Source organism: Artemia sp. Qi Xiang Cuo, chromosome 3, assembly GCF_049724085.1.
Source record: "Artemia sp. Qi Xiang Cuo chromosome 3, ASM4972408v1, whole genome shotgun sequence".
NCBI classification, from domain to species: domain Eukaryota; kingdom Metazoa; phylum Arthropoda; class Branchiopoda; order Anostraca; family Artemiidae; genus Artemia; species Artemia sp. Qi Xiang Cuo.
This window is the reverse complement of record NC_142796.1, coordinates 2,282,911-2,300,337: the sequence shown is the minus strand read 5'-3', so window position 1 is coordinate 2,300,337 and position 17,427 is coordinate 2,282,911. Positions and strand designations below refer to the sequence as shown.

General features: G+C 36.2%; 1 protein-coding gene across 2 annotated transcripts in view; it reads right to left on the bottom strand.

The window, feature by feature from the left end:
- Frl (formin-like protein) overlaps positions 1-17,427 on the bottom strand; it is a 189,744-nt gene that overhangs the window by 137,512 nt on the left and 34,805 nt on the right. For both annotated transcript variants that reach the window (XM_089108397.1, XM_089108399.1), the window contains exons 3-4: positions 11,774-11,857; positions 5,288-5,374 (exon numbers count right to left, since the gene is read on the bottom strand). In XM_089108397.1, coding sequence (XP_088964523.1) covers positions 5,288-5,374; positions 11,774-11,857 — 171 coding nt within the window. The remainder of the gene's footprint in view (positions 1-5,287; positions 5,375-11,773; positions 11,858-17,427) is intronic.

Below are 17,427 nucleotides of genomic sequence, written 5' to 3'. Positions count from 1 at the left end.
AATACTACATAGCCTATGGCAAAATTCCACCACACATGGTCTGCGCCACCAGGTGCAAACGACTTCCAAAGTGGACAGCCCTCACCAAGATGCCAAATGGGATAGTCCTAATATAGTATGGCAATCAAGGCGTTTTTTATGGCGTTTTCAAAGGCGTTTTAATGAAGATTCCTCCAAAGTAGCGTCAATGAAACTCATCCTCCCAAAATCAAAACACATAATCTTTTAACAAAAACATTCACCTGTCGATGATATGTACCATTGGTAACAAATATACACCATTTTCTCTATTCAGACATCAGGAGCTTCTGTCTAAGCAATTTTATAAAAGATCATAAACATGCTGTATCCAGATATTCGAAAATCGGCAAATCTCAGTGCAATTACACAGACAGAAACATTGGTCAATATGCGATTAGTAATGAGGACAACTCCCAACCAATCACGAATGCGAAAACCATAATGTGACAGTATACAACGGGTACCTGAAGCGAGTATTCCTCAGTCGAGCAATCAGAGTTATTGTAATTTGTAGCAAAGAAATGGGTTAAAGACAAGAAGTAAAAAAAAAACAGAGGACTGAAACATAAGGCGTGTCTAAAACTAGTAGAAAAAATAGGGATGAAAGATACAATCGTTAATACTTTTCCGGTATAATATAAGGTGTCTTCCGAGGAATGAAATGGGCTAAGAAAAAAAAAAGTTGAAACGAAAAAACAAAATGAAGAGCTAAAAAACAGAAAAATAAAAACTCCAAAGCAAAAACATGCCAAATACACAATCTCTACTCCCGAAACAATCTGGTTAGCAGTAAAATATACAATTTGAGCAACTTTTTTCACATCTAGAAAGTAATTTAGTTGTTTTTTTTTCTTTGTCGTTGCCTATCAGTCGACCTTTGGATCTAGTGTATTAGACACAAAACTGTAAAACCAGATATACTAATTTGATTAGCCGATATTCTGGCGACCCAATTCTTGAAGATAAAAAGCACCCGCATCCATCAGCAAAATTCTTCACCCCCCCAAAAAGGGTAAATTGATCAAGAATCGTAACAGGCTCTCACGCAGAGATGACAAATACGATACTCATAATATGGATGGCAATCCTACAAAATTTGAATGAAGAAACACGGAGAGTGGCGTCAATGAACCTGTTCTGGTCCAGACCAACTTAAAATAAACAGACCGAAAAAGAATGATTTTTATGCGCATAAGCGTCATGCCAATCAATATTTGATAAACAAAAGCTTTTTATGAAGAACCATCAGTCTACAACAATGTTTAGACGAAGATGTAGCAACGCTAATTCTAAATGGAAGACAGTGTTCCATTGAGCATTATAAGTGTTTGTTAAAGATCTTAAAGGAGAGTAAAGGTTACAAATCCTGGCGACACTTAAATCTTAAAGATGAGACGACTGGGCGGCCTTTTTCATAAAACAGAACCTCTGTATAGGATAGATAACGACTTTATTCAGCAAATTATTTAACGAATTCAGACATTTCTTCGAGGGGTTTCTCACTCTCCACTACCTGGTGTACATCTCGAAGCACTGCTTGTACCATCAAGCATGGCAACCTCCGCCCCACAGTTAGACAGACTTCCGCCATGCCACACCTCCTCGAGCCATGCGTGGCACAGCATTAAATTGTGCATAAAGCCTTTTAAAGTGGGCAACCAGGGTCGTATCCACGATTATTTTCGGGGGAGGGGGGGGGGTACAAAAGGATTTTTTTTGGGGGGGGGGGGGTTTACAAAAAACGGTACTTGTATCTTATAGCAACCACACTCCAGTTCTGTCGAGAAGTGAAATTTGGTTAATACTAATGAAATAAAACAAAATATCATGAAAATATAATACTTTATCAACAAAATTATGAATACAGCAAAGAATTAGAAAGGGGACCGCCCAGACCCCATTGTGTTAAATACGTAACCTATACTAATCTAACCTAACCAAAATACATACTATATATATAATTTAAATACAGCTACAATTTTGTTTCCCACCGAGCCGAAACTTACACTGTCCGGTATAAAGACAATGAAAACCGGTTATTGTCTCATGTTCACGATACAAGATCTTGAGTGTGGTGGCTATAAGACAAAAGAACAAAAAAAAAACAACTTAAAAACGCGTCAAGAATTTGTTTATATTCATTTTTGATACGCTTTTACGACTCGGACAAACATTTCGGGAGGTATTCATACCCCCCCCCCAACCCCTGAATACGGCCTTGTGGGTAATCCGTTATGTTTTTGGTGTGAAAGGATGATCTCCCTTGTGCCAATTTTTGGAAATATAGAACAATAATTCCTTAAAATTCGAGGCTTTGGTAACAAGTCTTTTTTGGAAAATCTGAACCATTTTCAAATGCTTCAATCCTTTCTCAAAGGTTTGAATATATGCATTTACGTTTAGGGACCTTCTGGGGGACATCATATGTACATGGAAAGTTTCTAAAACGGCCAGGATTTTTCTTAATTCCTTTCTATTGTTGCTTTTTATAGCTGTCTCGTTTTTCTTCTTTTTTTTTACTGCTGATCTCTTTTTTTCACAAAATGGTATCCAATGACTTGTGTTGTATGAAAGCTCTATTGAATACCGAAAAACTGTAGTTTGTTGCGCTCTTTAATCTTTTGTTTTAGGCCATCTCGGGGGGTTGCCCACTCCACACCCCCTGATGTATATTAAGATTAGCCCTTTTTAACCACGCGTGGCACACTTACGCCATTCCACACTTATTCACACCATGAATAGCACACTTAATACCATGCATGGAGCACACCTCTTCATGTATGGGATTTTTTTTTACCTGAACAACCACTCAGAGGACCTTCTGGCATTCTGCTCCGCTATTGACTCACTATACAGGAGTGGATGAATGAATTTATATCAGTGGAAGGGTTCAAGAGCTCAAGAGAGTTGACACAAGTTCGGAGTAAAAAAAATAACGAATTAGGAGAAAAACAAAAGAAATTATTGCGATAAGCTGACTGTAAAAGCCTCAAAATTCAAGGGGGCAAGGAACCGAATCTCACCTCCCTCGCATGTGAGGGTTGGTCTGATTTTGTTTTAAAGGGAATAGTCACAAACAGATAATAACATTACGAGCAAAGTAACGACCTTATCTACAAGGGTGAAAGGAACGAACCCAGATCAGATGAAGCGAGGACTCTAATTGCTAGGTTCAAAGGACCGGGCGTCACTCAAGTAAAGAAGGGACCCGTTTGTGAGGACCGAAGGCCAAAGCCACCGAGAATGTTGAGTTCCCTGATCTTCTTCCCGAAACAGACTTTTCCTTGCTTAGGCATTAAAATCTGCAAATATTTTTTTTTCCAATTACAGTGAAAAAAGTATGATACACATATTTTCTAAAAAATGTTTTTTTCGAAATTACTCCTTCCAGAAATATCACTTCCAGTGAAATACGGTAAATTAGACGCTAAAAGTTAGACAAGATAACCTTTCAACCAAAGAATTGCTTTTGACAGAGTCTACGGCAGTCAAAGCTCTACCAGGCGGGGGGGGGGGCAAAGATTATCTTGTCTATACTTTCGTTATAAGGGGCGCCATCTGAAACTCTAAGATTACCCCACGTACCCCTGAAGACGGTCATATACCCCTTTTTGGCAGATAAGCACTAAAGAACTTTTTTTCTGTCTATGTATCTTTGTTCAATTTGAAAACACTGATTACCCCAGGTCTCTCTTTTTTTATACTCACTAGGGTTGGGCCAAGATCCTTCGCACTTTCAAAATAGTGTCTTCGTGTTTTAACCACATGTGGCTAAAACACGGAAAACCCTACCCAGCATACCAGGAATTGTTTTCCATAGTGTGGAGTCAAGCGCTATGAGACTACTCTTCGGTTCTCGATGTTCTCTCTTTTTTTTTTTTTTTGATACTCATTAGGGTTGGACCAAAAACCTTGGGACTCTCCAAATAGTGTTTTCGTGTTTAAAGATAGTACCAAATACAATTTTACTGACTGGTAAAGAGTTTTGGGGGTTCTGAAATTCGGGGACACAATAGTACGTTTGAAAACTAATGAAGGGAAAAATCGTCAGAATTAATCGTTTGAATTTTCTGCAAAAACAGAAAGAAAAGTCTTAGAGCTAAGACTAGGACTACGCTTGCGCAAGATTAGGTCACGCTTTCCGTATGATAGGATCAAAGTCATAAGTTATAACTTATGGCTTATGGTCATAAGCCATAAGCCATAATTTAAGCCATAAGTGGGGCATGGGAAATCGACAATTGGGAACATTTTATTGCGTATGGCCATAATTTAAGGATTATTTTATGGCTTATGGCCATAAGCCATAACTTAAGCCATAAGTGGGGCATGGGAGATCGACAATTGTGAACATTTTATTGCTTATGGCCATAATTTAAGGGTTATTCTATGGCTTATGGCCATAAGCCATAATTAAAGCCATAAGTGGGGCATGGGAAATCGACAACTGTGAACATTTTATTCCTTATGACCATAATTTAAGACTTATTTTATGAATTATGGCCATAAGCCACAATTTTAGTCATGAGTGGGGCATGTGAAATCGACAATTGTGAACATTTTACTGCTTATAGCCATAATTTAAGGCTTATTTTATAGCTTATGGCCATAAGCCACAAGCCATAATTTAAGCCATAAGTGGGGCATGGGAAATCAACAAATGTGAACAATTTATTGCATATGGCCACAATTTAAGGCTTATTTTATGGCTTATGGCCATAAGCCATTATTTAAGCCATAAGTGGGGCATAGGAAATCGACAATTGTGAACATTTTATTGCTTATGGCCATATTTTAAGGCTTATGGCCATAAGCCATAAGTGGGGCATGGGAAATCGACAACTGTGAACATTTTATTTTCCGGGTGTTTTTTCACAGGGATAGACAGCAAGCCTGTCACCCAGCCTTACGGCAGTTGGGATTGAGCCCCCGAACCCGTTTTACTAAGCAATCAATCCACAGCGCTACTACAGGATTTTGCGGATGATACATAGCCGAAATTTGTACTATTTGGCATTGCTGTTGACGCCAAACAAAAAGTAGGGTATTCCCGAATAGGGTGGAAAGAGGTCATAAGACATGCTTTAAAGGCAGTAGGAGATGCAGTAGAGTGAAGCTCAGAACAGAAGGAGGTGCAAGAATATCGCGCAAGGTGTACGCAGCTGTATTGGCTTCAGCCATCTTCGTGCTCCAAGGAAATTTGTGGTAGCATTCAATCAATATAGCCTAGCAGAACTACAACCTGTTCTAATAACAAAATACTTACGGAAGATCGATTATTGGACATCGGAGCCATATAAGTCACCAGTTTTTTTATATAATAAGCTGGTGCGTCTCTTGCTTGTACCAATTCCTGGAAGAAGATTTAGAGGTCAAATTTTAAAAGCTACTTCTGTAGGAAGAAATAAGAACTGTTTAAATAAAAATTTATTTACTTACTTATTCTTAAAACATTTTTCTCTGAGGATAGTTATTCCTTCACTATAACTCTAATAGCCTTAGGCAGACAGACTAAATCTTAGGTCCAGTCCCATTCTTATCCCCTAAAATTCTATAGTTTCTTCAATTACATGCAATTTTTAACACGGTCTTTCTAGTATTTTTAAACATTACTCGGTATTTTTTAGATTACCTGCAATTTTCATACGGTCTTTTCGGTATTTTTGAACATACGGGACTCAGGTACGCACGCATACATTTCTCCGGGGGGGGGGCATAAATTAGCAGAAAATATTAAATGGTGAATAATTATGGGAAAATATAGGGTTAATCTTGGGACTCTAGCTTATCAGAAATCCGAAGCCCCCTTCCCATTTTACGCGTGTCAGGACTTAACACCAACCAAATGCGGCCCCCTCTCTACAATCGATTACTGTGCATTTACCTAAGTTACCTATTCCCTATCCATCTAATTAAATGCTCAAAAGCTCCCTGAAAACGCACTAGGCAAAAACTCAAAGTATCTTGGTACTGAAACACTTACTGCTCAGAACCTCCCCCTTGTACACGAATTGGACAATTCTCAACAGACCTTTAAAACATTGCTTTTCGAAGTTGGACAAAAAGTCACAAATAATATTAACAAGTACTAACTTGAAATAAAAAAACATCAAATGACTTGGCAAAACCCTCAATTAAGCAAGAGAGCCTTCTAATAGTGACATCAGTCAATCTAATCGCTGGAACCAACAGAGCAGAGCCAGTAATTGAGTATTTATAGCTTGTCGGTCTGGTCCCACTCCCTCCGTGCGCAAATCGGGGAATTCTCAAAAGCTCCCAAAAATATTACTTTCCCAAAGTAAAAGAGGATTCAAAATTAATAACTAAACCTGACACAAACAACAAACATTAAATATCAAATGACTAGGCAAAAATCCTTAATTAAGTGGAAGAGCCTTCTAATAATGAAATCAGTCAAGCTAATCGCTAGAACCAACAGAGCAGAACCTGTAACTGGATATCTCTAGCATGTTAATAAACAAATGACGAAATGTTAAAAAACGATGCCAAAAATGCGTGGCATTTCTAGGAGTTATTCAATATGGGGATAATGTTTGTGACAGGATAATCTAATGGGTCTATAGCCTTGTAATTAGTTCCTCTTGAAGATTACAACGATAAAAGTGGGCCCAATTTGATGAGAAACAAATGTGACAATGGACAAAATGCACACACATAGGGGGGGGGGGGGTGGGTGTTGCAAGAGTTCATCCATTAAAACCACTTTTCTACAGTTCTAAGAAAATATTGTTAGCTAGTAATTTCACTAAAAATCCGCGTCCCCCAATCTAAAACAAATTTGCTGTCTAGTATTATTAGCCAGTTTTTCTAATAAAATCTAACCGCAACTGAGGGAAATTGTTGAAGAGTTGGAATCTATTTTTTATACCCTCAGATTTCCTTGTGTACAGTATTATGAAGCCACTGATTCACTTTGTATAGGCTACAGTATTATAAAATTACATCTTATTCTATTCATTAAAGAATACATTAATAAGCCCTTCAACCTAGAAAGGCTCAGGGTACACTCAAACACGTATATAAAAAAAAACTGTACGGGTGAGAATTTAACTGAAAATACAGAGAAAACGGGTATAATATTTTAAAACAAAGCAGTGGGCAAAATATTGTTTTAAAATATTATTATTTTAAAATATTAGGTTTTAAAATATTAGGTTTTAAAATATTGTATTTAAATTTGTTTCAAAATATTATACCCATTTTCTCTATATTTTCATTTGTTAAATTCTGTAAATGGAAAGGCAGTGTGGTCAAAGAAATTATTAATGTATGGGTGAGAGGGGAAATTTCGAAAAGTTCAAAGCAGCATAAATATATGGTTCTCACAAAACTCAACCCCCGTTTAACTCAACTCCTTTTAACTCAACCCCTGTTTAACTCAACCTCGTTCAACTCAGCCGTTGTTTGCCCCCATGCAACTCGGTGCTTATTTAATTCAACCCATGTATAGTTCAGCCCTCATTTAAGTCAATTCTATTTAACTCTCCATTCAACTCAACCCTCCGACAGGTTAGATTAAGTTAGGCTAGGCTAAGTTGAATAGGGGTTGAGTTGCTTAGTGCTGAATTGAATGGGGGCTGAGTTAAATGGGGTTGAGCTGCACGGGGGTTAAGTTTAATGTTTTGAGCAAAACGGGGGTTGTCTTACATGAACACCAATGTACAAACATTAGAGGATTTTAAACACCAATATTTCTTGGGAACCTATTTCCAAAGGTTCATTTGCGTACATCTGGTGTTAATAAATAATAATGAAAGAAGAAAATCAAGAATATTTGACAGATTACAAAGGGCCAAATTTCCATAGTAACTGCGTATTTCCTTCTATAGCTGGATTATCAATATAAATTAACTTACCATAGTTAATCAGGGACACACGCAGCGAAAAGACACGTTCAGGCAAGTGGCCCCCTAAATAGTGAGATTTCTTTCAATTTTTTCTTAAATATCCTTTGACTGTTTTTCAAAACCGCGTCTCCTTTGAGATAAAATCCAACGTTAAATTACATAGTGAATCCTTTCAAGAATCAAGAAGATTTTTCTATTCCTAATACGATTACGATCCATTGAAAAGCCACGTATTATAACGTTTCTCGCTTCTCATTCATCATCGCATTACTAATACAAAATAATTTTACTACAAGGAAATCTAAAATGGCAAGAAACTTGTTAGAGAATCCATACCAATATAAATCAATCAATCAATCAATCAATTTTATTAAATCAATAAACTCAACAAAATACACTTCGATATAAACTCCCCCGTAAGGCTCTATGGCCAGGAAAAAAACAGGGGAGAAACAAAAATGAAACAAATACATAAAAAACAAAACCATTTCAACATCATACATTCACACCTTTAAGAGACTCAACACACAAAAAAAATAAGAAAAAAAATCATAAGATACAATGATCCACATAAAAAAAAAAAAAAAAAAAAAAAAAAAAAAAAAAACTAAAAAGGGTACTACCAAGCTATCAATCTTTTTCTTTTTTTCCTCTTTTCCATTCTTCCTCTCCCTCCTTTCTCTTTCTTTCCCTTTTTAAATCTTTATTTAACAATAAAAATCATAAACGAAAAACTACATCAACAAAATCTCCCCCATAAGGCTTCATGGCCGGGAAAGAGCAGGGGAGAAAAAAAATACCAACAAAAAAATATATATAAAAAAAAAACCAAAAGAAAATCCCGTCGCCCACCTTAATAGTTCCCATAATGACAAACTAGACAGGGGATAACACATGAATTCACCAACTCAAATAAATATCCAACTCAATCCAGAGACATCAACTCCAAGGGAAATCGAAAGAAAAGAGAAAAAAAAAAATAAAATAAAAAATTACATTACTAGCTAGAAAATCTCTAACATAATTTTTTAACATACCAAACGAGTGGCAGCTTCGTGGATACACGGGAAGCGTGTTCCAAATCCTGTCGTAAATTATCGAAGGGTTGAGATCAAACCTCACTAATGGAGTATGAAGAATCTTTAACTTGCTGGAAGTGAGGAGATGATAAATTGATTGATCAGAAACGAAAGCTATATTAATATATAGAGCAACAGGAAGATGAATGTGCAAATGTAAAATGATGAAAGAAGAACAAGAAAGAAAATAGAGAGATTTCAAATCAAGCAAGGGTTTAAGTGAAGATCGGTTAGTTTCCTTAACAAGAGTCCTTGCTTTATCATAAAGTTTCGAAAGTGGCATCAGAGACGAGGGAGAAGTTGACATCCAAATAACAGAACAATATGAAACATAAGACTGAACTAGGCTGTAGAACAAGATTCTCAGACGACCCTGGAAATATGTGTTTAAGCTTTCTAAGGATTCCAAGACTCCTGGAGACTTTCATTTTAATCAGGTCAATATGATGCTTGAAGGAAAGATTTTCATCAAGCAAGATGCTTAGGAATCGAACGTGACGATCCTTAGGTCTACTTAGAGAACCTCTTGATACGTGTATTTCATTTAAGTCATGGCAAGCCTTTGAAACTCTGGAGAAAATGAGAAAAAATGACTTCCCGACATTTAAGGCAAGATAATTTATATCAAACCATTGGATAACCTTTAAAAAAGGACAGTTATCTTTGAACGAAGATCAGACTCAGTTCTACCAGCTATGCCAAGAGTACTGTCATCAGCAAAAGCAATAAGTGCATCCGGTAAGGACGAACTCCTGTCACAACTAGTGACGGATGCTTGTTGACAAAGACGACAGCAAATGGTAGGCTTTAAATTTTTAACTGCATTAATAAAGTCATTGACGTTGAATAAAAACAGTATCGGTACAATGAGATATCATTCTGGAGTTTCAAAATCTATTCCAGAAGAGTTAAGAAATTGCAAATCAACTGAGAACAATCAACCAAATGATTATTGTAAATACTAAAAATAAATAGTCCATCTTATAACATATGGGGCAGTTTCCGAAAAAGAATCTAATGAGGTAATGAGTTGGATGCCTTTTATGCATCAAGAAACAGAGTAGCCGGTATTAGACCAGAGTCAAGAACTGAATGTAGATAATTCAAGAGAGTTACGCATGCATGCTGAGTTGAGTGCTTCGCCCTAAAACAAAACTGAAAATCATTAAAAAAGTGTCTAAAATCAAGAAATTTAAGAAGTCGAGAAAGTATAACTTTTCAATATATTTCACTAAACACCGATGAAAGGGATATGGGACGATAATTTGCAGGATCATTCCTTGATAACCTTTAAAAAGAATAATAACGCGAGCACGCTTTAAAGCACTTGGGAAAACACAATTTTCAAAAGAAAGATTGATAAGCCTCGTGAGGGGAGAAACGATGACAGTAAGAATGAACTTGACGACCTTAGTCGGAATACGGTCTGGGCCAGAAGATGAAGAACCCCTCAAACCATTGACAATTCTGGCTATTTCAGCTTCAGAGGCAGGTTCCAATGCCATTGATTTAGGACAAGGTGGTCCAAGGTAAGACCTAAAGTCAGGTAGAGAAGAAAAAGGACTTACAGAAGAGGCTGTAGTTTTGCCGATATTATCAAAATAGTAAGTAAACGCATCTTGAACTTTTAGCTCACCCTCTACATTTTCGCCTTCTATCACAATATTTGGAGGGACAGAAGGAGGCAGAGAAGATGGCCTGATAACAGAATTGATTACTTGCCATGTCTTCCTAATGTCTTTACCACAATATACCGGTACTAATTTCTATTGTATCAACATCAAATATTGTCTTACAATACATCAAATATTGTAGTACGTCTTTAGATGTTTCGTCATATTCATCATACATAGTAAAACAATGGTTTCAAGCTTCTATATCTTCTTATTTCAAAAAAAAACTGTACCTTAAATATTCACTCTGATTGATCATGAAGATTACACTTAAGCATCAAACATAGCCCAACCGAACAAATTACGAATGGTGTGCTTTATCAGCACTATAGCCTAGTCGCCAACGCCAAAAAAAATAGAATATAACAATTGACTATGTCAGTAAACTTGCATGCTGTTACAGTCGGTGACAGGTATCTGAAGCTATCCTACCTAGCGAGTCATTGTTTATATATATATATATATATATATATATATATATATATATATATATATATATATATATATATATATATATATATACATATATATATATATATATATATATATATATATATATATATATATATATATATATATATATATATATACATATATATATATATATATATATATATATATATATATATATATATATATATATATATATATATATATATATATATATATATATATATATATACGCATTGCTGACGCACAAGGCGTCCAATCGATATTTCAGTTGCTGTGTCCTTTTTACAGGGACAAGAAGCAAGCCTGTGACCCAACCTTGCCACAGTGGGGATCAATATATTGGTCCAGTTTATCGTGGCCTCTTGTCGCCAAACAGAGCATTAATCCACTGTGCAACCGCAGGGCGGTCGTTTTTTAAACGGTATTTAAATCATAATTATGACGAATGTTTATGAATATAAGATAAGCCTATTTGCTTATTGTTATACGAGAGTAATTGAGGAGTGTTTGTATGACTTTAATTATTTATGTAATTTAAAACACTTTTTTGTGAATTAGTTTGGGAGACATAGGCCGAAAACCGAATGAGGGGTTGGCAACTCTCGAAGTTGCAAGAAGCGGGTTGCTACTTTGCATCCGGCCTTTTAGCTAGTTTCCTTATGATTTAGCAACTAATTACCTGATCGCAAATCATATCCCATTTCTTCTCGTCATCGTATTGCCGTAAAACCTTAACCTTGTCTGGTGGCAGGTCCATTGACATCTGCAAAAAAAAAGAAAATATAATTAAGCATTAAGTAATTAAACCAATTTCATATATAGCATTTTAAATTTCGCTTCCAGTTCGCATACAGGATCTTTACAAGTTCGCTTCGAGGATCTTTATTAATATTGGTGTTGTTTTTTTGTTTTGTTTTTTTGTTTTTTTTTTGAATACATTGAATTGAAAATACTTGCACCCGTATGGCCTTTACTAATAGGCAACGCTATAGCGTTGCCTCTGATATTGATTAAAAAAATTCCACAAAAGGAGTTTTTCAAAGAAAAGTAAAGGGTTACATTACACCAAAGATGAGCAGAAATAAAGTCAAATAATTTTCAAAGCATATAACTGCTATAAATCACCATCCACAAATAAATGAAGCCCAAAACAAACAGAAATTACAATAAATAATCAAGCCGAACTCAAAACTAGCAGAAACTACCACAAAGAAGAGAAGGCTAACGCCGCCTTTGCCTTCTCAAGACCAGAAAAAGAAACAATATGAGCAGCAAACGATTTTACGTTACAATTCAATTTGCCAAAAGGCGTAATGGCGCATTTTGGCAAAAAGGCGTAATGGCGTAGGCGTAATAGCGTAGACAGAGTAGGGAATCTGAAATGCAGAGCATGGTATAGCTGTTTAGTCAAAAATAGACTAAGAAGCCTGAAAGCCTTTTAGTTAACTGAACCCCCACGACTGCTAAGAATGATTTGGATGGCTCTAAATTTGAACACTGTTTCATTTTTAGGTTTAGTGTCAAACCTCGGCCCAAAACATATTTCTGCGTGCAAGGTTGAATATACACCTGGGAATTAATAGTCCACCCTATGCTCTCAAAAATTTTCAAACATAGTATTTCATTTTAACGCCATTTTAGAAGAAAAATATTACGTGCCCTACTATCTGGTCAAGTTAGCTGAGAGGATAATACAGTAATAAGCAGCTATGATCTACGTATTCATATTTATGTTTAGGGGTGTAATTTGCTAAGGGGCAGGGGGAAACTGCCCTCTCCAGACCTCAGTTTGCCCCCTCCCTCCAGACCCCAGTTTGTCTCCCCGGCTGAAATCTAGTTTCTGCAAAAAAAAATCCTGTCAAAACTAAAATAAGCCTGTATAATTCTAGCATCCAGAGAAACAGGTCACTTTTCTTTAGTATATTTTTGCCTTTATGATACTATAAGGTTCATTATTCATTTTTCAGTGTCATTTTGACTTGATTTGGGAAACATGTCTCCAACTCTGCCCCCCCCCCAAGGATTTTGTCGAAATTACGCCAATATTGATATTGTTGATTTACATTCAAAGAGAAAGTATGAAGCTAACAGCCGATATAAGCCAACACACAAGGTTTTTAGCTAATTTTACGGAGATTGGGCATGAAGAACCAAAACAGGCGATTTTTATGAAAATAATAGAATTTGGCAACACTGATGGATATCGAGGATTTGGGCCCTAGCCCCCTCCCTTTGCTGATTGCGTTTCTGAGGCGAAATAGAAATTCAGAGCCACATATTCATGTACACATTCAGGGGAGTAATACCCCCCCCCTAACTGATAAAATAGTGTTTTATAATTTCATACATTTCCTGTATGATTTGCAAGTTATTTTTTTGTGCGTTTTTTATAATTTTTGTGTTCCTCCTCAGTCCAAAAAAACATTTCTGTGCGCATGCTTGAATGTACACCTGACATCTACGAGTCTATCGTCCCTATGCTCTACGTAGGCTACTCTGCATACAGGTATTGTTGATTGACGACGTGTCTTGTATGCAAGCTCCTTGGGTTGTGTTTACCTAAACCTCAGTTCCTCTAAGAGATTTCAAAATGTTCTGCTAGAGGAAAAAATTCAAACATTGCACAAGGAACGAATGGTAATGACCCATTGAAAATTATTCAAATATGCTTCCTTTTTAGTTGTTATGGTTATGAGCATGCATGGCTACAAGCAGCGGAAACCGGGAATTTATGAAGGAAGACTAGAAGAGGTCATAGAACACCTGCTAAAGAATCGTCGTAACAATATAAATTTGCACCTGCAAATATGGAGGGTGGAGCAGGGCGTAATTTCGTCATAATCCTGGGGGGGGGGGGCAAAGTTGGAGCCAAATCTCCAAAATCCAGCGAAAATGACACTAAAAACTAAAAAATCAACTGATTGGTACCATAAAGGTACTATTTAGTACTTTAAAAGGTATCTTATAGTTATAGGTATCTTATAGTATTTTAAAGGTAAATATGTACTAAAAAACTGATCTGTTTCTGTCGATGCTTGAATTACGCAGGTTTATCTTAGTTTTGACAAGATTTTGGAGGAAACTAAATTTCAACTGGGGGGAGAACTAGGGTCGGGGGGAGGCAAGCCGAGGTTTGGGATGGGCAGTTGCCTCCCTGTCCCGTAGCAAATTACGCCCCTGGGGTGAAGTGGATTCCACCCACAAGAATTGAAAAATGAGGGCCAAAAGATCCACTTTTTCATGACATGCTCCAGTCCCTTCATTGGAAAAATCCAACTCCCTCACCAACAAAAATCCTACCCCTCTTCCTAACAAAGAGGACCAACTTGCAACTATGTAGTACAGCTGTCCACAATCAAAACAAACAAAGTGCAACCTTAAAAAGATAGAGTAAGCGATTTCTCAGAAGTAACACATCGATGCGCTACACTAACAGTCATCTGTAAAGTAAATATAAGCAGACTAAAACTTCCCAGGAGGACGGAGGTAAGATGTCAAAACATTGTATTAACCAAATGTTTTACATTGTATTAATCAAAACCTTGTATTAGCCAAGATATAAACAGAGATATTTACCATTGTCCTACTCTTATAGATTTTTTTTTAATATCTTCTCATTTCCCAAGTTCCTGGTCCCCCTGTCTGCCCCCATCTATCTGCCAAACTAGGTTATTGCACAGACATCCTTTCTAATACCACTCCTCAGAAAAATGCACCTCCAGTCAAGGCCGTCGAGAACCAATGCTGGACTCGGGGGACAATCCCCCCCTCTCTCCTGATTTTCTAAACCCATATAAGAACAAACTGAACATAACAGGTTACAGAAATGGCTCTGGGTATCGAAAGAAACAGGGTTCCTCCCCACTAAGTCACTTTTTTCGAAAAAAAAGGAAAACTATAATGTTACAATGTTAACACTGAATGGAAGCAAATCACAGAACGCAATTCTATGGCACTCAGTTGCCACTAAATTGTGCAATTAGATGTAGCATTATCATACACGTGGAAATTGTCATATGGTTTATAGATCTCTTGTACAATGGTTTGTCGAACGAAAAAAAGTAACAAACAAGCTTGAAGTAAAAGGGAAAAATAAATAAGACTCTTTTTTTAAACTAAAAACTAGTGATGCAAGTGCCTATGTGGCTTTTCTTTGAAGGTTTAGTTTTCTTTTGGGAGTTGTCACATTCTCAATGTTTGAATTTTTACGGACAGAAAGCATCGTCAAACATAACGAATTAGTTTTGTTTATTTATTCTCACTGTTTAAGTGTCAACACGGACGAGAAGGAGATTTTGAATTTGACACAACTAAAACAGTTTTAGAAAATTGTGGTTTTCAGGCATGAATAGACAGATCCAAGGACCAAAAATTATTTCAAATTTGATGTCATTGGTACTTCAGACTTAGACGAAAACCAATATAATATAGCATGTCGAAGCAGGAACAATGCACACGATTTCTACCTATAAATAGTTTCAAGTGATAAAATATAGTATTAAAAACTTAATAAACAAACTTAGATTGTAGTGCCACGTGAATTATCTTATTCCTCTATAGTTACGCTTAGCATAATCCACACATATTGTGTATACAAGGTACACAATACCATAGCGCACATTAATTAGGTGCTAATGACTCCATTGATAATGTTGGGAATAACTGAAAATGTATAAAATGAAAAACTGAAAATCTATAAAACTTCAGTTATGTGTCGGTTTAATCAAAATAAAAAAATGAAAAAGGTTTACATTATAAAAGCACAAGGAATTCAAACTTCGTGGGCGGGTGTAAAAAGGGAGGCTTTGAATAGATAGGGGTGGAGGAGGATCGTGCGTAGCTGTGTTGGCCTCAGGCGGCTTGGTGCTGCTGTGAGTTGTTAGTAGTAGTAGTAGTAATTCAAATTAAAAACATTTTTGGCCCCCTGGACCCATTTTAGTTCCATTCATAACCTGAAAACACCGATCTTCTTTGTTCAAAATTATATTGTTTTTTGGGGCCGTATCACATCTTCGTCACTGTTGTCAGGTTAAATCGTGAAAATAAATAGTTTAAAGTAATTTTGACAATTCATTCAATTCGTAAATATTGAAACCTAAACTGTCAACTGATTTCCAAAGACAGTTACGCCTTCAAATGAAAGCTATGGCTTCAAAGAATAGAGAAACTTTCGTCGCTTGGCTCTACATGTTTTTAGTTTATTTTTTAGAGCTTTTTCACCCATGCTTCGTTTTTTTTTTTTTTTTTTTTTTTTTTTTTTTTTTTTTGGCGCCGGTTCCTACCAAGAACTACATAACTGAATATGGAGATCTTCATTAACCATTAAACTATTGGGTTTAATTTATTTTTTTATTAAGAAAATCCTTGATTTTTATACCAAAAATAAAGGCTTTTCTTAATAAATTATATGGCTGCATAAGTTTCCACTCATAAAAATCAAACCAACAGATTTTAATATCACTGCCTTGGGTACTTTGAGTTTCCCAAAATAGATTTTTTTCCCAAAAATTTTTGATCAAAAATGTCCCTTCGAAAACTGAAAAGCTTGTTTCTGATATGCAGTAAAATTATAAAGAATGTTATACACACCGTCCTAGTCGAGTGGTTAGAGTACTGAATTTTAAATCCTGAGATCATAAGTTCGAGTCCTGGTGTCGCTGATTATTTGGTTCAGAACGGCGGTAAATGATGTGACTCTTTCCCTTTGGCTTCGAAACTTGGATACCCTCTTGGGTACCTTGGAATTAACTACTTTGTTGCGAATAATTTCATTCTGTTTTTTTATGATCTTACTGTCATATCTTTCCAAAGCGCAAAAGAGTATCCCCTATATTAAAGAAAAATACCAGAAACCACTTCACAATAAGGTTTTACTAAAATCGGGATTTAGCTGATGCTTAATTGAGCCAATCCGATTTTTCACCGAATTATTCGATTGGTTGAATGAAAAATTTTGATTGGCTCAAATTAGCACTAGCTAAACATCAACATTAGTAAGATTTCATTGCGAATAGGCCTTAAGGAAAGAAACTGACGGGACACAAAAATGAAGTACCGCATCGAACAAGAGTAAAAAACAATATATACGATAGACGTAAATGATGCCAAATGTACTTATTCAAACAAGTTTCCTTTTTAGGCGTTCCAGTTAAGCTCATGAGCTATTATGAACTATTAACTATCAAGCCGGGTCGCTCCTTACTTACTGTTCGTTTATTACGAACTGTTTGATAAACTGAGGGGAAACAAAAATGAAAATATAGTACTGCATCGAACAAAAGTAAAAAAAAATACGAGATTTGAAAAAGGAAACATGCTTCCTTTTTAGGTGTT